This window comes from Nicotiana tabacum, chromosome 4 (genome assembly GCF_000715075.1).
Source record: "Nicotiana tabacum cultivar K326 chromosome 4, ASM71507v2, whole genome shotgun sequence".
NCBI lineage: Eukaryota > Viridiplantae > Streptophyta > Magnoliopsida > Solanales > Solanaceae > Nicotiana > Nicotiana tabacum.
Window position 1 is genome coordinate 127,556,114 of NC_134083.1, and position 27,995 is coordinate 127,584,108.

Sequence of the window (27,995 nt, forward strand, 5' to 3'; positions counted from 1 at the left end):
GACTGATTTTTTCCAAGAAAATAAGGATAATATCATTAGACATCAGTGAGATATTTTAGCACATGGCACAAGAGTATACTAATAAAAGTATGAGACTGAGCAATATCTAATCTAATTATTTACAAAATTCACAATTTATCTAGCCAATCATTGAGTTAGAACTGGTTCCTTTTAGGTGATCTTAATCATCCTTAATTCTAATTTGTTCCTTTTAAAGTTATCTCTACTTAGAGCTTTTGTGAATATGTCAGCTATGTGCTTGTCAGTAGCATAAAATTCCACAGCGATCAAACCTTTTTCATAGTTGTCCCTCAAAAATAATACCTAACATCTATGTGCTTAGTTCTTTTGTGATGAACCGATTCTTGGTCATACTACTGGCACTAGTGTTGTGACAAAAGATGGGGATACCACTTATATCAATTCCAAAGTCTATTAATTTATGTTTAATCCACAACAATTAAGCACAACGTGAGGCAACAACCACATACTCAGCTTTAGCAGTAGACAAAGCCACAGAGTTTTGCTTTTTGGTGGCCCAAGACACAAGACATGAGCCAAGAAAGTGTGCCATACCTGAAGTGCTCTTTCTATCCACAAGAAAACCTGCATAATCAGTATCAACATAACCCACTAAATAAAAATTACTACATTTTGGATATCATAGCAAGGAACAGTGATGCCTTTTAGGTATCTCAAGATCCTCTTGACAACCTTCAAGTGAGACTCCTTTGGATTTGCCTGAAATCTAGCAAAAAGTCCTACTCTGAACACAATGTCAGGTCTACTAGTAGTAAGATATTACAACTAACCAATCATTCCCCTATACATCTTCTGATCAACAGATAAACCAGGTTCATCCAAATCCAATTTCGTGGCTGTTGCTATAGGAGTGTCAATTTCTTTGTAATCTTCCATTTTAAATCTTTTATGCAACTCTTTTACATACTTTTGCTGATGGATCATAGTGCGATTTGAATTTTGTTTAATTTGTAAGCCTAAAAAGAAATTAATCTCATCCATATACTCATTTCAAATTCACTCCCCATTAGCTTAGCAAATTCTTTACTTAACCTATTTGTAGTTGTTCTCAAGATAATATCATCAACATATATATGAACTACCAAGAGATCTTTACCATTTTTTCAAGAACAAAGTATTTTCAATTTTACCTCTCTTATAGCCATGCATAAGCAAGAATTTAGACAATCTATCATAGCATGCTCTTGGATCTTGCTTGAGCCCATAAAGTGCCTTGTCAAGTTTGTACACATGATCAGGATATTCCTTGATTTCAATGTTAGGAGGTTGCTTGACAAACACTTCTTCCTTTAGATAGCTATTGAGGAAGGCACTCTTGACATCCATCTGATAGAGAGTGAATTCCATATAAGCAGCAAAGTCTATAAGGAGTATAATTGCTTCCAATCTTGCAACTAAAGAAAAAGTCTCATCATAGTCTATGCCCTCCTCTTGACTATATCCTTGAACCACCAATCTTTCCTTATTTCTTGTAACTGTTCCATCTTTATCATGTTTGTTTTCGAAGACCCATTTATTGCCAATCATTGTTCTTTCCTTGGGTCTTGATACCAGATGTCAAACTTGACTTCTCTCAGATTGGTTGAGTTCATCCTGTATTGCATTCACCCAGTCTGCATCCTGTAAAGCCTCAGAAATATTTTTAGGTTCAATAAGAGATAAAAAGGCATCAAAAGCACAAAGGTTCTTTAAAGAAGATCTGATTTTGATTCCAAAGGTTGGATCAGTGATTATGTTCCCAATGGGATGGGAACTTTGATACCTGTAAGGCTTCACAACCAACTGGTTTCCCCTAGATGTTTCTTCAATGTTTTGTTGCTGAGGAATAGGTTCATGGACAAGTTCTTTCCAGGTTTGATGATCAGTTCCCCTTGTCAGGTTGCCATGGGTGGAAGGACATGTTCCATCACCTGTTCCTTCCTGGGGTGTATCTTCAGGCTGGGCTGTGGTTTCATTTGCGTTTATTACCATCCCCATTGCTTCATCATCTTGTTCCTGCCTCTCAGAAAGAATATTAGTTTCATAAAAAAAACAACATGTACACTTTCTTCTACACACATTGTTCTTTTGTTATAAATCTTATAAGCTTTACTATGTGAAGAATATCCCAAGAACACTCCCTCGTCACTTCTGGGATCAAACTTACCTGGGGAGTCTTTACCATTATTGTTCACAAAGCACTTGCATCCAAATGCTCCAAGGTAGGATATATTTTACTTTCTCCATTTAAGTAACTCATAGGGAGTCTTCTCAACAAGAGGTCTAGTCATGCACCTATTTATGATGTAGCATGCAATGTTTACAGCTTCTGCCCAGAAGCTGTGAGGCAATTTACTAGCAAGTAGCATAGTCCTAGCCATTTCCTCCAATGTCCTATTCTTTCTTTCAACTACTCCATTTTTTTGTGGAGTTCTAGGAGAAGAAATATTATGATCTATGCCATGCTCTTCACAAAATTTAGAAAATTTAGTATTCTCAAATTCAGTACCTGTACCATGATTAGACCTAATTGATGCAAGTTAATTACCTAGTTGTTTCTGAGTTTTTCCAACAAATGAAGTGAACATGTCAAATGCTTCATCTTTAAATGTTAAAAATAGTGTCCAAGTAAACCTAGAGTAATCATATACAAGCACCATAATATATTTCTACCACATCTGCTCATTGTCCTCATTGGTCTACACAGATCTATATGGACTAGTTCCATCGACCTGGTAGTACTTACCATTTTCTTGCTTTTAAAAGAGGATCTTACCTGCTTCCCCATGCACAAGCGTCACAAGTTTTATCTCCCTTAAACTTAATGTTAGTCAATCCTACCACCAAGTCCTTGAAGACTAGCTTATTGAGTTGACTTAGACTCACATGTCCAAGTATCTTGTGCCAAAGGAGGGGATCATTGTCCAACACACTTAAGCAAGTGAGTTCATTATTTGAAAGTGTGGACAAATCCACCACATATATGTTATTCGCTCTTTTTCCCTGTAAAACTATTTTGCCAGTGGTAAGCTTTATCACAAAATACTTTGTAGAGGTGAAAGCTACCATGTTACCTCTATCACACAGTTGTGATACACTTATTAGGCTATATTTCAGTTCATCTATCAAGTAGACATTCTCAATATATAGGATTCAGACTTACCTACCTTTTCAACCCCAATGATCTCACGTTTCTTTCCATTTCCAAAGCAGACATTACCTCCTTTAAGGTCCTTAAGTGAAAGGAACTGATTCTTGCTTCCTGTCACATGCTTTGAGCAGCCACTATCCATATACTATATTTGGATGCTCTCTTTCACTTGGACCTCAGGTTATTCATTAGATTCTCCAATAGCCATTAGATCTCGTTCATCATCATTATCATCATCATCTGAGCTCTCATATGAACTATCTCCCCAAGCAGCAACCATTACCTTAGTTGATCCTTTGTTGTTGCCTTTCTTGGGATAAACCTATTCCTTCTTCCTGTTCCTTCATTCAACTCTTTCCTTTTTCCGTTCAATCTCCCACAAAGGATAGTTCTTGATCATGTGATCAGTCCTTCCACACTTGTAGCATCCATCATTAGCCTGCTTCTATGGAGCTCTTGCCGTGCTGTAGTTTTCACTTCATGAAACTGTTGGGATATATACTATTAACCATGGATTTTGGTTTGGATATAGTATTTATTATGGAATAATTATTTATTCAATTTTAATAAAGTTTTAAATAGATCATATGTTCGTCTGTGTCCTTTACATATATGGTAGATAATTTAGTGTATAGAGTTTAGCTTATACACAAAAGATTAAATCATCGGTTCTTACAAGTATAAAGATTATGTTCACAATCTAATGATGGAATTGCACAAACCATCAGGAATGATTGTAGCACAAATATATTTTATCTTGATTATGGGAATGGTTTAATTCCGACTTCTTGTACTAGTACATTTTATATGTATTGAACGGACCAAGAAGAGATAAATATTTTATACTGACTTAATAAAATAAATTCTCTAGCCATTAAATGTACTTATATTCTTAATCTTGATATAATTATTATTAGCTGTGTATATTATTATTGTTTTGATTTATTAAAAGGCGAGATCCTTTCGTGGGTCAATATGCCTGGTAAATTAGACAATAATGATATACATTGGCAAAGTCATAGTTAGTTATGGAATCCATATCTCGGTCTAGATATTGATGATACCACTTTATGAAAGCTTATAAGTTTTCATATGTAAACCCTGCAGGTGAATTTTGTATCAGTCACATGAAATAAGTTAAGTGATAGTCTAAAGCAAATAATTAATGAATTAAATTGTCAGTAATTTAATTTATTTGATTAGTATATTAATCTTAACATGGGGAGTTAAATAAGATTTAATGGAAGAATTTCGAAATTGAATTGAGGAGTGCAGTTATGATTTTTTAGTGGAATAATTCATAATTTATTATGGTAGTCTTAATTCGTATATTTTGAATTAAGTCCATAATAGGAAGCCTCGTTAATTAAATACCGCGGTCCCTATTATGCCCGAATAATTAGGAATAATATGGAATTGTATTTCTTGGTGGAAAAGAAAGACCCAACAGGTTTAGGAAAAGGTTTTAAACCCTAAAACCTGTGGCTATATAAAGGGGTATTATTCCATAAGAGGCCATGGTTTTAACTATACGGCTTTCCTACAAGAAACTCACCCACACAAGTTTGCCAATTCCGGGTATTATTTGGGTCACACAGCAGAAGATAGTGGAACTGGAGGATAATCTCGTGGACGACTTTGCTCTTGCTGGGAGGTTCCTATCACGATCGCGGTCACTCTTCAAGAGATGAGTATCGATTTTATGTTTGATTAAAATATGTGATTATGTATTGTCTATATTACATGCAAGCGATCCTGGCTATTTGCTTCCGTTATATATACATGTTTTCCATCAGAAGGACCCTTTCCTCTCTTTAGGTACTTTTTGATGTCCTTGGTAATCATTGCCATTTCATCATCTTCCAGGTTAGAATCTTCAATAATTCTGAGTGTCAAACTCCTTTCCTCTTAGGCACATCCAATTTCATGGTTTGTCTTCTAAGTTCATAAGCAATGAGATTTTCAATCAATTCATCCAAAGGATGTGTGGCGATATTCTTTGATTCCTGAATGGCAGTGATCTTGCTTTCCCAAGTGATTGGCAAGACCCTAGTAAGTATCTTCTCAACCCTGTCATCTTCAGGGATAATCCTTCCAAGAGATTTTAGTTCATTTGTCAGTAGAGTGAACCTTATGTACATCTCCTGAATGGTTTCTCCATCTTTCATGGCAAAGTTTTCATACTGAGAGTACAGTAGGGTCTTCACCTGAGTTGTTCCTTCATGGTCCACTTGTAGTGTGTCCCAAATTTACTTGGCATAGGAACAACCTTGGATTCTACTGTACTCATCTGGACCAAGTCTACAAACAAGCTATTTTTTGGCTTTGGTATTCTTTTCCCACTTCTTCAAATCCTCAGCATTGCAATTAGTTCTTGTCTTTGGCACATCTACTCCTTCAGCATTTTTCTTCAAGGTGGATAGTGGACTATCAGTAATTTTGTCCCATAGCTCGTAGTCCTCAGCCTGTATATGATCTCTCATTCTAATCTTCCATCAAGGGTAATACTGGCCATTGAAGAGTGGTAGCCTTGCAATGGATTTCCCTTCCCAATTTTCAGGTGGTGCACTCATCTTGATCTTCTCCTAAGGTGTTAGACGCTTCAAGGATAACCTGCTCTGATACCAGTTAATGTTTTATACTTCAATACCACACAAGAAGAGGAGTGAGGAGAGTGATTTGTGTGATGTCCAATTTTTCGCGTGCACAAATTATAGAAGGACCTGGTTCTTCTACGAATTTCTTACACTACAGTAGCGGAATAATAAATGCATAAAATAAAGAATACAAGTATTTTTACGTGAAAACTACCTGGCTCAAAAGGTGAAAAAACCACGACCTACTACCAGCAGGATTTTTCCCAAAACTTCACTACAACTCTGAGCCAAAACAACAATGTTTACAAACTCTTGTAAACCTAAGGATTACCTCTAACCCTTGTGCAACCAGTCACAGGCTGTTGTGATTGCTTCAAGTTAATTCTAATTTGAACAATACAACTCAAAGTACTCAGTACAAATGCTTCTAATAAAAGCTGAAAGGTACAACTCAAAAGCCATACTACAATTGAACTAGAATAAAAGTGAGACACATGGAACTGGTTCTTCTATCTCGTACATGTAGCTCCATTTTCACACTATTAAAACTCATAGAAATTGCTCACAAAATGCCTTGCTATTTTGCTCTGAATTCTTGCTTAACTTCAGTATGTGTGCATCACCTGTAAAAGAGAGCACAACTGATATATATATATATAAATAGGAAATAACTAGAGTTCTAAAGTTATACTCTTGTATGGTGGAAGAGTTCTAGTTATCTTCAACTTCTAACTCCTCCCTTATCTAGGATAGAGTTCTCTTCAAGTAAGGAGTCCTGCTCCTTATCAATTATGCAACCTTTTTGTTAAGGGAATATCATATATAACTATCTATGCTTATCCTCTTCACGTGTATGCCTTGTTCTTGAATCTGCCCGTACACTATATACACTGTGTATGGACCTGGTTCATACATGTATTTCTTTATGAATCATCAAAACAAACTTACTTAGGCCAACACCAATATTAGTCGAAGATAAAAGGTATTGGACAGTTATTTACACTTCCTCGCCACTCTCACTAGTGAGATCTTTTAATTAAGAGTCAACCCCTTTCGGTTGTAAGTCACTCAAGTTTAAAGATGAGGGAGTTGGACAGCTTATAAATTCTCTTTGTATTCTCATTTTGTGAGGCATCTTTTCCAAAGATCGTGCAATACCTCAACGGTCCTATATATTGAGGGATCTGTTAGTCAAATAAGTAGATATACCATTCCCCTCAAAGGGCTAGTCAAATTTCTTGATCATTTATCCTCCAACGATCATACAATGGAAAGCAGAAGGCACAGCTGCAGGCAGTGTGGACTGCAGCTGCCAGCTCCTATTGGAGTAAAAGCCATTTACTGTCCAAGGTGCCAACGTTCCACACAATTCCAACCAAGAAATAATATGCATGGTGTCCCTACAGTCAATGCCAACGGGCCGTACAGTAACAATATTAATGCAATGAACACAGGGCTACCAGTTTATCCTGCCAAACCAAGGACAGTAACATCTGGATTTGGTTATGGAAATTATAGGCCACAGTCCTTCCAGTTCAGGTCACCACAGGTCATGCGACCTCAGCCTCCACCAGCAGTGCATGGACGGAAGCGAGCAGTTCTATGTGGAGCTAACTACCGTGGGCATAACAAGAGTTTGAAAGGTAGCATCAATGACGTTTTAGCCATGAGATATCTTTTGGTCGACAAGTTGGGGTTCCCCAATGCATCAGTAATTGTTCTTACAGGTATCACAAACTCGATATATATAAATGCTTGTTTTAATCTTTCACTCTGAGAGTGAAGGCGATGCTCCACTAATCAAGATGTTTGTCGAAAAAAATTTGTTAAGACTGATAAATTCCTTTCGGCTATTTCTGTTTTCAAGAATAACGTAAAGGAAAAAAGGAAAGACCGCTCACATACTTTTCATCATTCATTAGGTTATCTTCTTGCTAATTAGGAGAAAACTAGTTTAACATTTTTTGTGATTGAGAAGAATTCCATTAAACGAGTTCTTGAATGCAGGGAATATTTTTATGGTCTTGAGTTGTCTTTCACATGACATGATACTTTAGGTTCTTTTTCTACAAAAAATGAAATACTATTACTACCTCTGATCATATTATCTAACTTTTAAAATAAGGGTGGATGTAAAAAAAGTAATACATGACTTCTTGCTTTGAAAAAAAAAGTAATATGTGATTTCTTGTTTTTCTATAACATTAAATTTTCTTAATGACCAACATATGGGACAAGAGAGAGTAAATACAAGTTCAAAGAATTATGTCTTAAACAGTGTTAGGTGAGGTTTCATTTGAGTTGAGTAGTTAAAGTGCCTACTTCTACTTCTCATCTTTTGTAACACGTAAAATTACAGAGAATGAGAAAGATATATTTAGAATCCCAACCAAAGCCAATATTAGAGCAGCCCTGCGTTGGCTTGTTCACAGTTGCCAACCAGGTGATTCATTGGTATTTCATTACTCTGGCCATGGCTCACGAGTACGTGACCTTGACGGCGATGAAATTGATGGATACGATGAATCACTATGCCCTATTGACTTCGAAACAGAAGGACGAATACTAGATGATGAGATCAACGAAACCATTATAAGGCCTCTACCTCGTGGTGCCACACTTCATGCTATAATTGACGCTTGCCATAGTGGAACTTTTCTAGATTTGCAGTTCATGTGCAGAATAAACAGGTTAAAGAACCCTCTTTTTGAATTTTGGATCTTCGTAATAAAACTTCATCAATATATACATATATATGATTTTAAACAAAGGTTAAGTTTTCATTTAGGGGAGGAAGCTATATGTGGGAAGATCATCGCACTCCACACAGCACATATAAAGGTACCAGAGGGGGAATAGCAATATGTATCAGCGCCTGTGATGATCATCAGAGCTCTGGAGATACCATTGTAAGTTTCATACATGTTATATGGTCCGTTCCATATTAAATCAATTGGTGTTCGTTGACAATAAAAATATAATGCTCTGTTCTGTTAAGTCAATTTAAAACGGATTCTTAATATAGTATGATATACTATTAGGTCGCATTACATCAAACTGAATACTCGTATCATTTGTTAGGTCATGGATTAGAAAAACAGAATAAAAATACTGGAGATATAGTCTTTATCTTGGTTGTTTAACGCTTTGACGAAATAACTATATATGAGGAAAGCTCTTGGATAGGTCTGTCAAATTTGGCCCAAGCTCAAATGACCCGCCCAAGGTTGAGTCTTGACCAAGCACATTTCAACCCTTTTAAAGTTGGGCTATTTTTAGCCCAAATTGATCCATGAATAACTTTGCCAAAATATCTTAGAAATAAATTTTTTTTGTTTTATATGTTATACTTATATGACCATAACAAAAAAAAAAAAGTCTTATTTAGTAATTATACAATTCATTAGAAAATAACACATATTAAGTATAGCTTTATAAGAGTTGGGCGATCTGGGTTATGACTCAAATTTGAGCCCATCGTGACTCAGCTCATCTTAGCCCAAATAACTTTTGGGCGTATTATTTGACCCGCCCAATTATTGACTCAATCTATTTTGACACGCCAAAAATCGGCGGCCAATGGTCCTGGTCCGCTTTTTAAGTTAAGAGTGTGCCTGAGTTTTGTTGCACTCTTTGGGTGAGCTAAAGATATTCATTTTCTTGCTATTGTGGCTCGGTAAACTTGACTGCTTCATTTCCATATTCTTTTCCAAATTGACTGGAATATATCCAACAGTACAGTGAGGCTGTCATATTTTAATCCTTCGGGCTTCAGTCAGCTCTTCAAAGTTATATCAGCATTTTCAGTTTCATTAACATCTATGCATCAAAGTTGGTAACACACACATAACTTCTGCAGGCTTTCACAGGTTTTCCAACTGGTGCACTGACTTATAGTTTTGTGAAAACAATGGAGCAAGAGCCTAAATTGACTTATGGACGCTTGCTTCTATCAATGCACAAGAAGATCCACGAGACACAGAAAGGAATAGGCCTGAATAGTAAAGATGTATCTCAGGTGCACTTCTATGAGATTATTCTAATTCTTAAATTTGCAACATATATTACTTGATAACTCTACCGGCTTAATAAATAAGAGGTTCAATGTGATAGCTATGTGAACATTTAACTACTTAACATAATTAAACAAGAAAGCCTACATAGAATGGAATGGATAGAAAGAGCCCGATGGAGACGTAGCTGGTTGGTAGCATTATTAACCGAGAAAACAGAAGGTTATAGTTGATACTGACATATATGCCAAATAAATTTTATCCTTTCGAATATTTTGCATAAGCTGATCTATTTTAATGGTTTTTACTGATTTTGCCCAGGAGCCTCAACTATCCGCTTCTGTACGGTTTGATATCCACTCCAAGCTACTCACCCTATAGGAAGTTAAAGCTACACTGCATTGGCTGTTGAAAAATAAAATGAACTAATTCTCGTACCATGTTTGGCTAATCAATATATAAATCGAGCTTCAATCTCTTGTGGGGTTTACTCATATAGCTTTACTGTCAAGTGAACTTAATCATATAGTTTTCATATGTATGCTTCATTAATGATTCTGGTTTACTCAATAAGCCTTTGGATGAAAATTTGGATGTAGAAGATCGCCTGGTCCAAGTGTACGTTACCACACTTTATCTCATGGATTTGATCTCTTTCCCCGTCGATTCAATGAATAATAATAAAAAAACCGTCGATCTTTAGAAGATTTTCAACATGATCACACAAGGCCCGATTTATTTTGTTGATGTACGTTGTTTACCCTTAAAATTGGATAACTATTAAACCTATAGTGTGGTTCTAAGGACACGTGATTTCACTTAATACCAATTGATAAATATGAAGATTAATAACAAAAATGAATTATAAAGTAAAGCAAACCAGTGTTAGAATGGAACTCAGCCCTCGAGTTTGAATACCCTCGAACTGGTTGATGCAAGAACAATTAAATTATAATAAGCGGATGAACAATAGTATAAACGAAAAAGTGAATTATATTGCTTTGATATCTGTGAATAATGTGTCTTACAAATGATTAGAACCCCGTTTTAAATAGTAGATGAATTCCACTTATGGTATAATTCTAATTATAGAAGAAAATCCCATGATTAGCTAATTAACCATTTCTGATTTGATTCGTTCCGAGATTTATGCCATGATCGTCAACCAGTCATAGATATCTCGCCTTTATGTTATTATGCTATCTTCGATCTTGTTCGATGTCTGTTTCATTTGGCTTCGATCGTTACTAGCCTATATCCCAACATGTATCTCGATTCTGAACTCGGTACATTATCCTCGTGATTTAGTCTGTTCCGTTACGAGGCCGTCCTTTGATGCAACCTCTCGGTCTCGGTCAAATAGTAAAATCAGGTGGTCCCGATTTTAACCGTATACAGATAGTCCCCTCGATTTTTGGAGTAAAATGACAAGAAATGAATCGCGCCTTCGATTTTCTACCTCGACATGTCATGACGTCATCCTCGTGACATAAATGACGGGAGTGACCGAAATGTCCCGTCGGTACAGTTCCCCAAGTCATTAATGAGTGTTAGTTGGTGGTCGGCCACTAGTGCCTTTGAACCGTCGCCGTGAAGCCAATAAATAGACCCCTTTCTCATTGAATCAAACTTTATTTTCACTTTCTTCTAATCACCAAAGCTTTTACATCTCTTAAGTTCTTCCATTCTACAAATCTTCAGGTTTTGCTATTAATCCTTTCTCAAACGTCAAGTCCTATTATCTTCCTCTTCTTCAAACTCACACAAAAATGGCAAAAACATCGAAAATGGTATCACAAAAAGAAGTTGCTTCATCTTCTCAACCGGCCGGCGGAAAAACACCGGTGGAACCCCGTCTTGAGGAATGCATTCCTGGGGGGTGCGCGCTAAACTCCGATTTCAAGACCGATAAAGCCTCGTCGATTCCTGGTCGATGCCAACCAATGTCGAGGTATATATGCTAAATAAGTGAGGGATACCTTATGCAGGTAAAGAAAGACTGCAACTGGGAGGGCAAATAGGTGGTGATCCTGACCCCCGAAGAAGACATCACCACCCATGTGGAAGGGTTTCTAAGTGTTTACACGTACCCTTTCATATTGGGCCCCCTCGACCCCGTCATCGTTGATTTTTGCCGTCAATATCAAATAACCCTAGGCCAAATACATCCTTCTTTTTGGAGAATTGTTATTTAGCTCCGATTCTTCGTGAGCAAACTCGAGGGGCTCCCTTTCACCCTCGATCACCTTATCAGATTGTATAGCCTGCCTCTATCGAGGCGGGTTAATAAAACTCCAACGTCGAGCTATCACAGTGTTGTTCTCGAGCATAGACGAGGACAAGGATCGAGGCTGGATGGGCCGGTTCATTCGAGTGAGTACTTCTGACCTAATCCACGCCTAGCAAAGGGCCGATGGGAGGCCAAGAATCATGGTAAGCCCACTTTTTTGTGTATTTGATGATTTGATTAAGATGCCATTTTTCTACTTATTCAATTTTCTCATGTACAGACCTGGGCAAGGATGCGGTCATGAGGCCCCTGTCTAGTGAGGAGGAGACTTCGACCCTGGTTTCGAAGCCGGCGAAGGATAAGAAGAGGAAAAGGACCTCAAGCTCCGAGGATCCAAAGCCTAAGAAGAATCCGGTTCATAAGCAGAAGAAAGACACAATTTCCCTGCCTGTGGATGTGATTCAACGACTAAGGGAGGAAGAAGAAGAAGATGAAGACGATGGCTCGGAACTGGTGGCCCGAGTGAAGAAAACCATCGAGGCCCTAATTGCCACTGAATCGGTGGTGGTTGAGGAGATTCCACCTCGAGCCGAGGGGGTCTTGGAAAAGGGCTCGGGCAAAGTCCCCGAGTCGTCGAAGATCGAAGATGCCTCCCGCTGAGATGAGCAAAAAATGGATATGCTCGAAGGGGCTGGCTCTGAGGCCCTTCGCAGCGAGGAGAACGCCCCAATTGGCTCACTTGGGGCAATAGATATTGGAGACTCGCCGATTCTCCCTGCATTTTCCGAGGAGACAATTTGGGAGGCCCAAGCTACAAGGACTCCCGAAGTAGATGGGGCCCATGGAGGGGAGGACCCCTTCCGTGGTTACTTTATCGGGGTAGAGGATGCTACCGATCTGAGTGAAGCATCGAGTCTCCTTGATGAGGCTCAACAAGTCTTGAATCGGGTGAGTCTCAACTCCCTTTGTCGATATCATACTTAGTTTATTTCTTCTCTTCCTGTCTAATTTCCTTTATTTTTTACGTATAGGCTGTGGCACTCCATCAGAGGCATTTTCAAAGTCCCTAGCAGAACTGAGCCGATGTGAGGCTGACCTCCGAGGGCTCACGGAGGAGAGAAATGCCCTTAAACTTCTCAGTTGGCAAGAAGAAGAGGAGATCAAGGACCTAGTTGAGTTGGCCAAGGCTCACCAAGATCACACCGAGCTGATCGAGCAGGTAATGAAAATCTTAAAAGCTCATTGGCTCGAATCGAGAACGGTGGCTAACATTTCAATCCCACAGCTACAAGGTCGAGAAGATCGAGCAGTTTTGCGAGGTTGTCAACATGATGAATGAGGAGACCTTGGATGGAAAGAAAGTACGGACCGCTTTGCTGCTGAAAAAGAGGCTGCTCGAGCGCAATTGTCATCAGTCGAAAGTTAGCTTCCAGGCATGAAGGAGAAGAGCTCAGATCAGGAAAGCCTAAAAAATATAAGAGCTCGAGGCTCGGTTGGCTTCCGAACTTGCAAAAGCCAAAGCTGAAGCCGAAAAGGCAAAGGCCGAGGTAGAGGCGATCGTGGCCGTTTATCGGGCCGATGCTGAAGCCGCTCAAGTCCAAGTGAGAGAGGTAGCTGAGACCGCTCAAACGCGAGCACATTGAATGGATGAACTCCCCAAATGTCAATCTCGGAGGGAAACCCTCGAAGATGTCTATGCTCGAGGTTTTGATCTTACCGACGAGATAATAAAGGCTAAAGAGCATCAAGCTGGTGCTAGAGCACTGGCCTCTTCCGACGATGATGATGATGATGGCGGCAAGAGCGGGTCCGAGAATGGGGAGGACCTCGATAGAGTATAAGCTGCCCCCGAGGAAAACTAGGAATCTTAGGATTTTTCTTTTTTGATTTTTTGTGCGGGACCCTGATCGGTCCTTGTAAATATCTTCGTATATATAACAGATCTTTTTTCTCTTTGACTTGTCTTTATTCTATTTCCTGCCTCATGAAAATTCTATTTCATTTATGCCTTCATGCCTTATAGAGATATTGCTCACAAGTTTGGAACTTTAGGCAACTAGACCAAAGTCGGACCAGTGTAGTCTTTAAAATTGAGTGAGTACTTGCTCGAACGCGAAGTAGAGTGACCCTTAGATTTTAGTTGAGTAAGGACAATTTCTCGAACTCAAAAAATAAAATGGCCCTTAGGCTCTTGAATTAGGCCGATATGGTGTCAAAATAATGGCTTTTCCCCCTTTTCGGCTTGAAATATTAATCATAAAAATTCATCATGTCTTAGCACGAGATAAATTTATACCCATTAGGTTTTTCGAGGATTGGCGTTATCGAAATCCTTTCTTTGTTATGCCTTAGCACAAAATTGTCCGAGAGTTCGAATAATTCGATACCCCTTAGGGGTTTTTGAGGGTCGATATTATTGAGACCCTTAGTAATTCAGCCGAGAGTTGACTTTTTTAACCGGTTTATGAGAATATTTGAAGGCCTATTTTATAACGGAATTCAGATGTCTCCGAACCATGTTAATTTGGCCGTAGCCTTTAGTTTGGGATTTGCCCCTTAGGCTTGTTTCCCTGCTATACTTCGAACTCGTTCGAAGTGTCAGTCCCCGAGTGGGGTGGCCGTGGCCGTGGCCTATAAAATCGAGTATTGCCTTTTTAAGGTCTTACGATTTTGAGGTTTTGTAATTCGATCATGTCGATTTTTTGGACGGCAGTCCCCGAGTATAGGGTAAATTGTTTGAACTTTAGTTGTGATCGGCCCTTAAGCCAGTTTTCACAATAGATCATAAATATGAAATTGTAAAGTATAAATTTCTTTAAGGCATGGAACATCTGGTGCCATTAGGGCTCGAGTAATCTACATGGACACGGTTTATTTGACCGTTTGGTTCTTTACCTATCGAGACTCTGTCGACACGAAGTATTTTCCTTGTAACTATCCGAGGGTGATGCCCCTTAGTATTCGAGGTTGATTGTAAAGGAGCCTTGGATATTGTTGAATTGCTCTAAGTTAGCACGAACAATGGTTCCCTCATTAAAAACATCGCTGGAAAAACCCATTTGGGACGAAAACCGATCTAAGGGAAAAAGAGTGCCACAAGTGCTTTCAGACCTAAGGACTTTGTGTTTAAAGAATCCTTTGGTGTCTTTTATTAAACACCTGCAAATGGTTAGTATAAAATATAAATGAAAATAAAGAAGGTCATACCTTAGCAGTAATATCATTTGAGAAGTGATATGTTTCAATTATTTGGTAATTGTTCGCCGTTCATCGTGCTAAGTTTGTCGGATCCATTTTCGATGATATCGAGGACCTGCTACGGTCCCTCCCAGTTCGAGCCAAATTTTCCTTCGTTTGGGTTTAGAGTATTGAGGGTGACCTTCCTCAAAACCAAGTCCCTGATTTTAAAGTGTCGAAGATTGGCTCTTCGATTGTAGTACCTTTCGATCCGCTATTTCTGTGTGGCCATTCGATCGAGGGCGGCTTCCATTTTTCATCTAGCAATTTGAGGCTTGTATTCACAGCCTCGTGATTTGACTCTTCCGTTGCATATCGAAACCTAATGCTAGGTTCCCCGACTTTAACCGGGATCAGAGCTTCGGTTCCATATACAAAAGAGAACGGTGTTGCCCCCGCACTGGATTTTGGCATTGTTCGATACGCCGAAAGGACTTCGGGCAATATTTCTCTCTATTTTCCCTTAGCGTCGTTCAATCTTTTCTTTAGATTTTGAATGATGGTCTTGTTTGTCGATTCGGCCTGCCCGTTCCCACTAGGATGATATAGCGTCGACATGATCCTTTTTATTTTGTGATCTTTGAGAAACTTTGTCACTTTGCTACCGACGACTTGCTTTTCATTGTCGCATACGATCTTGGCAAGCATCCCGGATCGACATATAATGTGGTCCTAGATGAAGTCTATGATTTATTTCTCTCTAATTTTGTCGAAAACCTGTGCTTCAACCCATTTAGAGAAATAGTCTGTCATAAACAAAATAAATTTAGCTTTACTTGGGGCCGATGGTAGAGGGACGACGATATACATTCCCCATTTCATGAATGGCCATACGGATAAGACTGAGTGGAGTTGCTCTCCGGATTGGTGAATCATCGGTGCATACCTTTGACATTTGTCGCACTTTCGAACAAACTCTTTTGTATCCTTTTCTATATCGTCCCAATAGTATCCTGCTCTGATGACTTTGTGAACCAATGATTCAGCACCGGAATGATTTCCCCAGGCACCCTCATGGATTTCTCGTAGGACGTAGTCGGTATCTCCTGGTCCCAAACATATTGCCAATTGTGCATCAAACATCCTTCTATATAGTGTTACATCTTCGGTCAATGTGAATCGTGCGACCTTCGTACGTAGAGTCCTCGATTTCTTAGGATCCGATGGATGCTTCCTATTCTTTAGGTACTCGATATATTTGTTCCTCCAATCTCATGTCAGACTTGTGGAGTTGATTTCGGCGTGGCCTTTTTCAATTACTGACCTTGAAAGTTTTACGATAGTCCCCGAGCTAATTTCGTCATCATCGACTGATGACCCCAAATTTGCAAGGGCATCGGCCTCGCTATTTTCTTCTCGAGGCATATGCTGTAGGGTCCATTCTTTAAACCGATGTAGAGTCACCTGTAGTTTTTCCAAGTACCTCTTCATTCGATCTTCTCGAACCTCGAAGATTCTGTTTACTTGGTTTACCACAAGTAGGGAGTCACATTTTGCCTCGATGACCTCTACTCCCAAACCTTTAGCTAGCTCGAGACCTGCAATCATGGCCTCACACTCGGCCTCATTGTTAGATAACTTGGAAGTTTTGATAGCTTGTCTAATTGCATTACCCGTGGGCAGCTTCAAAACGATGCCTAGCCCGGACCCCTTCACGTTCGAAGCATCGTCTGTGAAGAGGGTCCACACCCCCGATGATGTACCCGACTTTAATAATAGTTCCTTTTCGACCTCAGGTACGAGGGCTAGCGTAACATCTGTCACAAAGTCCGCTAACATTTGAGACTTGATGGTCGTTCGGGGTCGATACTCGATATCGTACCCACTGATCTCAACAGCCCATTTGGCCAATCGGTCCGAAAGTTCGGGCTTATGCAAAATATTGTGAAGGGGATAAGTAGTCACCACACAAATCGGGTGACACTGAAAATATGGTTTTAATTTCCTAGAGTCACTTATTAGGGCAAGCGCTGATTTTTCTAAGCGTGGGTACCGGGTCTCGACCTCACCTAAATTTTGACAAATATAGTAAACAGGAAATGGCGTACCTTGCTTTTTTCGAACTAGGACCTCACTCACTGTGATTTTCGAGACTGCTAAGTACAAGTATAGTTGCTCATCCGCTTTCGGAGTATGGAAGCAGTGGCGGGCTCGAGAGGTACCACTTTAATTCTTTCAATGCTTGTTGGCATTCCGGGGTCCATGCAAAATTGTTCTTCTTTTTGAGCAGTGAGAAGAACCTGTGACTTCTATCTGAAGACCTCTAGATGAATCGGCCTAGGGCGGCTATGTGCTATGTTAATCTTTGTACAGCCTTAACATTGTGTAGGACTGTGATGTCTTCGATTGGCTTGATCTTATCAGAGTTGATTTTGATCCCCTGATTTGATACCTTAAAGCCGAGGAACTTGCCCAAGCTGACCCTGAATGCACATTTCTCCGGGTTGAGTTTCATGTAGTATTTCCTTAGTATATCGAAGGTCTCCTGCAAATGTTTAAAATGGTCCTCTGCTCGCAGGGACTTAATTAGCATATCATCAATGTAAACTTCCATTGATTTACCTATTTTATTCTCCAAACATTCGATTTACTAAGCGCTGATAAGTGGCACCAGCATTTTTTAGTCCAAACGACATTACATTATAACAATAGGTGTCGTACTTTCTGATGAACGAAGTATTTTTCGGATCCTCTGGGTTCATTTGTATTTGATTGTACCCAGAGTAGGCATCGAGAAAACTAAGTATCTCGTGGCTGGCCGTGACATCGATCATGCGATCGATATTCGGCAGAGGAAAAGAGTCTTTAGGACATGCTTTGTTTAAATCTTTATAGTCTACACACATTCCAAGTTTGTTTCCCTTTTTAGGGACTACGAATATGTTTTCTAACCATTCAGAATATTTTACTTCCCAAATGGATCCTATTTCGAGAAGTTTGGCTACCTCGTCCTTGATGAATGCATGTTTTACCTCAGACTGGGGCCTATTCTTTTGTTTTACCGTGCGGACCTTCGGGTCCAAGCTCAGTCGATGTGTAGTGATTTCCGAAGGGATCCCTGTCATGTCTAGGTGGGACCAAGCAAAACAATCCATATTATTGATAAGAAATTTAATGAGTTTTTCCCTGAGCTCGGGGGTTAACCCTGTACCTAGGTATACCTTTCGATCGGGTAGATGCTCGATCAGTATGAATTGATCCACCTCTTCGACTGTCGATTTGGTGGCGTCGAAATCCTCGGGGATTATGAAGGATCGAGGGGTCCCGTAATCATCGTTCTTGTCCGTTCCCTGCTTCTCCGACTGAGTCGAGGCTGGTGGCTGTGGGTGCTATTTAGCTTCCTGTTTACCTTTGGACTCCGATCCCTTTGTTGACGAAAGTGCCGATACCGGTATTACTTTATCGACCGCTAACATCTCTTTGGAAGCATGTTGTTCCCCATACACGGTTTTTACTCTATCTGGTGTTGGGAACTTCAGCATTTTGTGAAAGGTTGAGGGGACCACCCTCATGTTGTGAATCTAGGGTCTTCCGAGCAGTGCGTTGTATCTCATATCGCCCTCGATCACATGGAACTTTTTTTCTTGAATAGTTCTAGCTACATTTACTGGTAGGATAATTTCACCTTTAGTTGTTTCACTCGCCATATTTAAGCCATTGAGAATTTGAGCTGCGGGTATGATCTGATCTTGTAGGCCAAGCTGCTCCATGACCCTCGATCGAATAATATTGGCCGAGCTTCTTGGATCAATTAAAACACATTTAACTTGAATTTTATTCATAAGGATTGAGATTATCAAAGCATCATTGTGGGGTTGTGAGATCCCTTCCGCTTCCTCATCATTGAATAATAAAGTGCCTTCTGGCACATAGTCTCGAGTCCATTTTTCCCGATGATTGATACTTTAGTGCATTTGAACACGGGCCTTTGTGGAATATCAACCCCACCAACGATCATATGAATCACGTGCTGTGGTTCTTCCTGCCCGTTTTTCCTGTTTGCATCCCTGTCTTTGAAATGATTTTTAGCTCAGTCGCTCAAGAATTCTCGAAGGCGACCCTCGTTGAATAGACGAGCCACCTCCTCCCTTAGTTGTCTGCAGTCTTCGATTCTATGACCATGTGTACTATGGTATTTGCATATTTGATTGGGGTTTCTTTGGGATGGATCGGTTTGTAGGAGTCTGGGCCATCTAGTATCTTTGATTCTCCCAATGGCTGACATAATACCTGATGCGTCGATGCTGAAGTTGTATTCTGATAATCGTGGTGCTTTATTGGGATCAACATGTTTATCGAAGCCACTTTTGCTCATGAGCCCTCGAGAGCTCTGTCCTTGATCATTCTTTTGATCATTTCGGATGAGATTGCATCTTGGGCCGCTGTTTCTACGATCTGCATTGTATGGTTGATACCAATCTCTGTTCGACCGGGGTTCTCTGTCGATATCCCTTGAGTTATGTAGACGGTCCTGTTTGGATAAACGAAACCAGAAGGGGTCCCCAATTTTTCATCCTCGACCCTGATATTTAACTGGTACCGATTATGTACATCGGCCAGGTTACCGCTGGACATTCAATTAAATTCTGATTTAGCTATCATGATGCCACCGAACTTCGTTCGTTCAAACCTTGAGTAAAGGCATGAACAACCCAATCGTCTGTGACCGGTAGTAGTTCCATGCATTCCATCTAGAACCGAGATACGAATTCCCTCAACATTTCATTGTCTTTTTATTTCACTTTGAAGAGGTCTGACTTCCTACTCGCAACTTTTATTGCTCCGGCATGTGCCTTTACGAAGGAGTCTGCAAGCATGGCGAAGGAATCGATGGAATTAGGCGGCAATTTGTGGTACCATATCTTTTCTCCATTCGACAAGGTTTCTCCAAATATTTTCAGAAGAACAGATTCAATCTCATCATCTTCCAAGTCATTCCCTTTTATTGTGCATGTATAAGAAGTGACATGCTCATTAGGGTTGGTGGTCCTATTGTACTTAGGAAGTTCTGGCATTTGGAATTTCTTCGGAATGGGTTTCAGAGCTGCACTTGGATGGAAAGGCTTCTGTACGAATTTCTTTGAATCCATACCCTTTAGAATCGGCGGTGCCCCCGGTATTTGGTCAACCCCAGGAATTTCTTCTCTATTTTCTTGTCATTTTCCTCAATTTTCTTTTCTCCCAATTCAGTCCGTTTAGTGAGCTCCTCGAGCATTTTCATAAATGTGGGGTCAATCCCCGATTCGTTGGCGTTCGACCTTTCCGGCACAGACTCAGTTCTGTGGACGATTTCTGGTTCGATCCTACTTGGTATTCGGTGGTGATTTTGTAGTTGTACTATAACGGCTTGTTGAGCATGTAACATTTCGAATATTAATTGGAGGCTAACTCCATCATCTTCTCCGCCCTGCGTACCTCGACCACCTGGTCGAACTTCCCTGCGTACACTACCTTTGGGATCAACGCCCAAATTTGCATTTAGGGCGACATGTGAACTGACATCAATGGGATTTGCAATTGGTGCTCCCTCGAGGTCAGCCTCGGGTGCTTCGATCCATGGGGCGGCTATATTGTCATTTTTTCTGTGAAATCCGAGGTTGTTGTCACCATGTGTAGGCGCTGCTTGTGAGTTTGACATATTTATCCTGAAAACAAAGATTCTTACGAGAACAAGTATAAAGCAATGTGTGTTATCGAAATCAGTATTAAGCAATCACTATTGTGGGCGCCAAACTGTTTACCCTTAAAATTGGATAACAATTAAACTTATAATGTGGTTCTAAGGACACGTGATTTCACTTAATACCAATTGATAAATATGAAGATTAATAACAGAAATGAACTATAAAGTAAAGAAAATCAGTGTTATAATGAAACTCAGCCCTCGAGTTTGGATACCCTCGAACCGGTTGATGCAAAAACAATTAAAATATAACAAGCTGATGAACAATAGTATAAACGAGAAAAAGAATTATATTGCTTTGATATCTGTGAACAATGTGTGTTACAAATGATTAGAACCCCCTTTAAATAGTAGAGGGATTTCACTTATGGTATAATTCTAATTACAGAAGAAAATCCCATGATTAGCTAATTAATCATTTCTGATTTGATCCGTTCCGAGATTTACGCCATGATCCTCGACTAGTCACAGATATCTCGCCTTTCTATTATTGTGCTATCTTCGATCTTGCTCGATATCTATCTCATTTGGCTTCGATCACTACTAGCCTCGATCCTGACAGGTACCTCGATTATGAACTCGGTACCTTATCCTTGTGATTTAGTCTGTCCCGTTACAAGGTCGTCCTTCGATGCAACCTCCCGGTTTCGGTCAAATAGTAAAATCGGGTGAGCCCGATTTTAACCGTATACATACGTAAAAAATAAAGATAACTGATGAGGACATAACAAATTTAAAAAATTCATAAATTTTGATAAAATATGATAAAAGTGCAAGGGCATATGTTTAGTGTAATAAATTAACAGACATGGAAAATGAGCCAAAGCAGAGAGTAGTAGCATCAAATATTCATGTCTTACGCTTATTGAGTAAAGTTACTTTTGGCATTATTGTTTAGTAGCGGAAAAGATATGAAACACAAGTATTATAGATCTAGCGGCCTTTATATTTGAGTCCATATACAGATTGTGGAGTTGATTGCTCGAAAAGGTCATTGAACTAAGGGAAATTAGTTAGGGAAGTTGATTTATAACTAAAGGTTTGTCTTTTGTAATTGAAAAGTCATTCTATCATTTTAGGGAATATTTGTCACTTTTCTTTTCAATCCAACTATTTAAAAAATTAAAAGCACGCACTAAAACTATTTACTGATCCGCTTCATAACTCGATCTACTAAATCTTTTTTTATCATTCAGACACGTACGTTATACGTGTATCCCATACTATTTAATATTTTTTTTTACAAACCGATGAATAATGGGCTTATTCAACCGATAATATTGTCATTACAAAGGAAAATCATACTAAAAAATTGTTATCTAGTGAACTTGAAAAGTAATGTTCAAATGACTCCAATTAATACAATTTTATATTATATCAAATGTTCAACTTGACAATAGTTATGTCAAGACCCAAAATCCACCTAGTCGTGATGACATCTAACCCCAACCCGCTAGGTAAGCCACACAACAGTTACAAAATTCTAATTACATTAACAAGAATTCTAATGACAAGCGAGGCTTGCTCAGTTGGTAAAGCACCTCTACCCACAATCGTTAGGTCTTGGGTTGGAGTCATGGTGGAGGGGATGTGTGAAAACACTATAGATCCTCATAAATTGGGAGGGATTTTTTTTTAAAAAAAAGAAAGAAAAAAGAAATCAATAGGTGAAACAACTAAAATCTATACAATAACCCAAGGATTGGTAGTACAAGTCATGAGCCACTAAGACTTAAATTTACAAAGTTGGTATGAACATAAATACAATATTTGTTTGGAATATACATAAACATATTATAAATCTAAAACTGCCAACGACAAGTGGTAGCTATATCCGGAAAGCAGGTATATCTTCAATGCTAGCTTCCGCCATCCACAACAACTCAGCTCCAAGATCTGCACGCAAGGTGCAGAAGTGTAGTATTAGTACAACCGACCCCATGTACTCAACAAGTATCATAACTAACCTCGGCGGGATAGTAGAAGCAAGAATTATAAATGATACTCGGTAATAATCTGTACAGTTCATAAATCTAATAAGTAAAGAACAACAATATGATCAAGTCATGAATCACAGATAAAACCACCTTGGTGCACACAATAGCTTAACGTACTCTGCTTAGAAAATAATCCATCATATAAAGAAGATATGCAAACAAATCAGGTAAACAACTAAGAAAATTGCAAGGAAAGATGAAATGCAATAACCAAATCAAACATTAGACAGTCTTTCCTCAGAGATACCATAACCGAACCAAATCAACTGATCAGGTTTCTCACAATCCACGTGTATACCATCAAGAAGGAACATGAGAAGGCGACCCTAGGGGGATGAATCCATAACTGCACGCTGCCCAGACAACTCAAGTGCTGCACGGACAACTCACGTGTTAATTATATCAACCGTACGGACAACTCGCGTGCTGCTCGAACAACTCACACGCCAATAATATCAATATCTCGGATCTGCATGGACAACTCACGTACTGCAAGGACAACTCACGTGCCAATAACATAATCCGGCGTAATCACAGACTCGATATCACAATTCGGCTAGCGTGGTCATGGGCTCAATATCATAGTCTACCCGACGTGGTCACAGGCTCAATATCATAATTTGCACGGTGTGGTCACGTTCTTCCAGTCCAATCCATATCACAGAGAAAACAGATATACAAGAATAAGTGACATTACGAAAGTATATGTGACATGCTAAGGTGTATGCATGTGTAAAGTGTGCTATCATAGCTCAAATCAAACAAATAGATTACGAAAGTAGCAATTATAAGGTTCAATCAGGAGATTAACCTCTATGTAACCATAAGCATGGCTCAAATAGCTCAGAACATGGGTACAAATATAAGAACCATGACATCATGAAGCTTAGCAATCAATTCAAGGCATATCATAGCCTAAACACTACCCCGAGCATGAAAAATGCCTCGATACATGCATATGGGCTCAACTCCACACATGTGCACAACTCACAACATGTAGCTATCACAAATAACTCAAGCAACTAGTGCCTCAACCAATTTTAGGTAAGATACTTACCTCAAGTGTACCAGAATAATTTCTAGAAGTGCCATCCCGCACGAATCGACCTTCGAACGGCTCCAAACTAGCAAAAAGCAACTCAAAAATATTAAATAATGCTATAGGAAGCAAAACAAATGATAAAGGTCAACTCTTTAATTAAATACTCAAAATCAACCAAAACGTCAACCCGAACCCGCATCTCAAAACCGAACAAAACTTAAAAACCTTTGACATCCCATTCGAAAGTTGTATCAAGACATAACCATAACCCAAGATATAATCACATTATATGCCATGTAACTCAAATTCAGATAGCAATAACTTCCAACCACAATAGCTGTCCATTCACAAATCCGGTACCGACGACATACCTAATATCAAACAAAACCTTGTCCCAAACCTTTTCACACTACCAATGATGAAATAAACACGTAGAGACTCATAACCACCCATCAGATAAATAAGTCGTGGAGCTCTCTCACCCCGATAAGAACCATTTCCAAATTCTTAGTTGACTAATGACATTATTCTTCCAAACATACTTTAATCAAGTTTGATAGCACTTATTCCAGGTCCAATAATCTTATCTCATCTAGTACAAGTTGCTTGATTGACACGCCACACCAATACCACCTCGAGCCACATACTGTGCAATCCATGCACCAAACAAGCAACAACCCGAATGAACCCAATGATGGAAAGATAATCAAATGAGAGAAACCGTACTGCAAGCCCAATAGATACCACTACAAAGAGCAATGCTATGAACCCATCTCACAAAGGAGAAACAAAACACATGAAATAAACATAGAGGGTCATATCCCAACATAACTCTGCTGTAACACGTAACCCGATACAAACGTACCAGTCCACATGGATTACCCATAGCCCAAATTCTCATACTCACCAAACACGTATATATCAACAATAAGCACGCGAATCGCATAACCATAACAATGAAGAAATGTATAGCATAATATACCACAGATAGGAAAGACATAACCAAGGCGAAATAAACCATTCAACACCCAAGAGCCATCCCGCTCGAAGATCGACATAAGCCTCAAACAAAACTGCATCATGCGTATAAATAGTCAATAGTTGCACAACCCGTCGTACCATTGAGGAGTAACATATGGAACATATCAGAACACGAATAAGATCAAATCTAACCGATGACACAACCCAACCATATATGTAATGAGTAAATCAATCCGTCCCCATGTAGATTACACATTCTCACTATGCCTACCAGTGGCCTCCAAATAAATTCCTGTAATGATCCGACCGGTCATTTTGTGTATGTTAGCCCCGTTTCCCTGTTTGATGCTTCACACATGTGAATTCATACTTTTATGACTTGTGGGGTTGGTTAGTTTTATTCCAAGAAGGTGTTTGGGTTGATTTGGACCCTTTGGTTCTTGGTTTAGAAGCCTACATTAGAAATGTTGACTAATGTTTGACTTTTGTGAAAATGATCCTAGAACGGTGTTTTTATAGCTTCGAGGTTCGTATCATAATTTTGGACTTGGGTGTATGTCCGGAATCGAATTTGGAGGTCCCTAGGTTGATTTGGCTTGTTTTACTGAAAGTTGGCAATTTGAAGTTTAGAAATTTCCCTATGTTTGACCGTATGTTGACTTTATGGCTATCGAGTTGGAGAGGAGATTTGCACTTATATGCCTTAATTGAAGATGTTACCTCTATCAATGTCATGTTACCTCTTTTATTGTTTAGTTATTCTTATTTGGAGTTGTTATTACATAACGTCTCTTCATGTTGAGTTATTCTCATGCATTTAGATGTAGCTACTATTTCATACTCTCTCTTTCATTGTTAAGCTTATGTTAAACATTTGAATTGAAAATTCATTTTGAGTTATTGAAGTAGAAGTCGTGAAAGCTATTAACACATTGAGGTTGAAGTTGTTGATTATTCAAATATCTTTCCTTGTTGAGTATTTCTCATTCATTTTGTTATTTTGCGATTCTTGTACACATTGTGGTTGAGCCATGGGCTATATGTTGTGGTAACATTGGTATTGTGATTTTGGCAATGTTGTGGCATATGGGCACGTGTGGTGCGAGTTGATTATTATGTTGTGATATTTATGCGCATGAGGCGGTATAAGGATAGGGGTTGATGTGCATGTAGCATGACAAGGTGGGATTTATACGTGTGCTGCTAGTAAGGAAATCACTTGAAGCCACGCGGTGAGATAAGGGACTAAAGCGCGTGTATCTATTTAGGGAATAATGTTTTCAAAAATTTCTAAATGTATGGCTCATGCGGAGATATAAGGAAAGATTTGTGATTGAGATTGTGAAACTTGAGTATGAGGTGTGGCACCTCGGTATGATTCATGTTGTACATTTTATGTTGCAAAGGCTTCATGATTTGAATGGTTGTTGTTCTTGTTTTTCTTATTTCTTTCCATTTGTATTTTGATCATACTTGGTTACTTGTTGTCTTTATTACTTGTATCCTCTTACTATCAATTGTTGCTTATTTCCGTTGTTAGTCTCGTATTGTTAATATTGCTTTATTACCCCTTTAACAACCTTTATTTTCGTTGTTAGATTATATCAATATTTTGCACAGCTTTATATGTCTAGTAGAGACATGGCCTCGTCAATACACTACCAAGGTTAGGCTTGATACTTACTTGGTACTGTTGTGGTGTACTCATCCTACGCTTCTGCATATTTTTGTGCAGATCCAAGTATATATGCTCGTACCGAACGCCAATGATCGACCAGTTATCTCGGAGACTTCAATGTATACTTGCTCGATGCTAGGAACCTTCTGCTTTTTGGCTGTATTACTGCTATTTTTAGTTCAGACAGTATTGTATTTAGAGATCCTAAGTGTATTCATATTAGAGCTTATCACTCAGTTCCACCGGGTTTTGAGAGTTATTCGGCAGTTGTACCGCTTGAGTTTTATTATGATAATTTAATATTTTAATTTGATGTTTAAGTTGTTATTTCCTCTATTTCTCAATGTATGTTAGGTTTACCTAGTCTTAGAGATTAGGTGCCATCACAGCATTCAATGGTGGAAATTTGGGGACATGACAAGTTGGTATCAGAGCTCTAAATTCATAGGTGTTGCGAGTCATAGGCAAGTTTAGTAGAGTCTTGCGGATCAGTACGAAGACACCTATACTTATCTGTGAGAGGCTATATAACTATTAGGAAAATTCCACTTCTTTTACTCCTTATCATTCGAATTTGTTGATTTCAAAATCTGAGTCTTTGTCATTTTATTCTCTCACATATGGTGAGGACACGCATTGCTGGAGTAGATGACAAGACATCCGTGCCCCCTACTAGAGCCGCGAGAGGCCAGGGCCGGGGTAGAGGCCGAGGAGGGGCACATAGTGCAGCTAGGGAACCTGCCCGAGCAGCGACTGAGGAGCCACTAGTAGCTCCGGTTGGGGGACAGACACATGAGATGCCTGTTGTCACCTTGGACTTCAGGAGACCTAGCACATTTTCTGAGCATGTTCGGCACTTTAGCTCAGGCGGGACTGATTCCCGTTGCACCATCTACATCTCAGGCTAGGGGAGAAGCCCAGACTCCCGCAGCCCATACTCCAGAGCAGCAGTTCCATGTTGATCACGTTTTGAGAGTTATGATAGCTCAACCTGTTATTCTGGTTCAGGCCTGAGGTTAGGGCAGTGGCATCTGAGGAGGAGCAACTGAGACTTGAGAGGTTCAAGAAGTATTACCCTCCTACTTAAAGTGGCACAGTTACTAAGGACGCGCAAGGATTTCTCGACAAGTGCCACCGTATTCTCTGTACCATGGGTATTATGGAGACGAGCGGAGTCGCCTTTACTATATTTTAGCTGTCAGGAGCAGAATACAGGTGGTGACAGGCAGAGGGTAGGCTGGCTAATGCAGTCAGACTTACTTGGACTTAGTTTTTAGATATGTTCTTGAGAGAGTTTGCTGCTTAGACCCTTGGGGATGCATGGCGCATAGAGTTTGAGCAGTTGTGCCAGGATACTATGACAGT

The 27,995-nt window shown here is 39.4% G+C and overlaps 1 protein-coding gene across 1 annotated transcript; it reads left to right on the forward strand.

The window, feature by feature from the left end:
- The first annotated feature begins 6,894 nt into the window (after nucleotides 1–6,894).
- On the forward strand, nucleotides 6,895–10,258 carry LOC107821600 (metacaspase-3-like). The gene is made up of 5 exons (XM_016648036.2): nucleotides 6,895–7,496; nucleotides 8,129–8,459; nucleotides 8,558–8,678; nucleotides 9,629–9,787; nucleotides 10,104–10,258. Exons 1-5 carry the CDS (start codon nucleotides 7,037–7,039, stop codon nucleotides 10,161–10,163), a joined length of 1,131 nt encoding a protein of 376 aa, XP_016503522.2. The 5' UTR covers nucleotides 6,895–7,036; the 3' UTR covers nucleotides 10,164–10,258.
- Nucleotides 10,259–27,995: the final 17,737 nt, after the last annotated feature.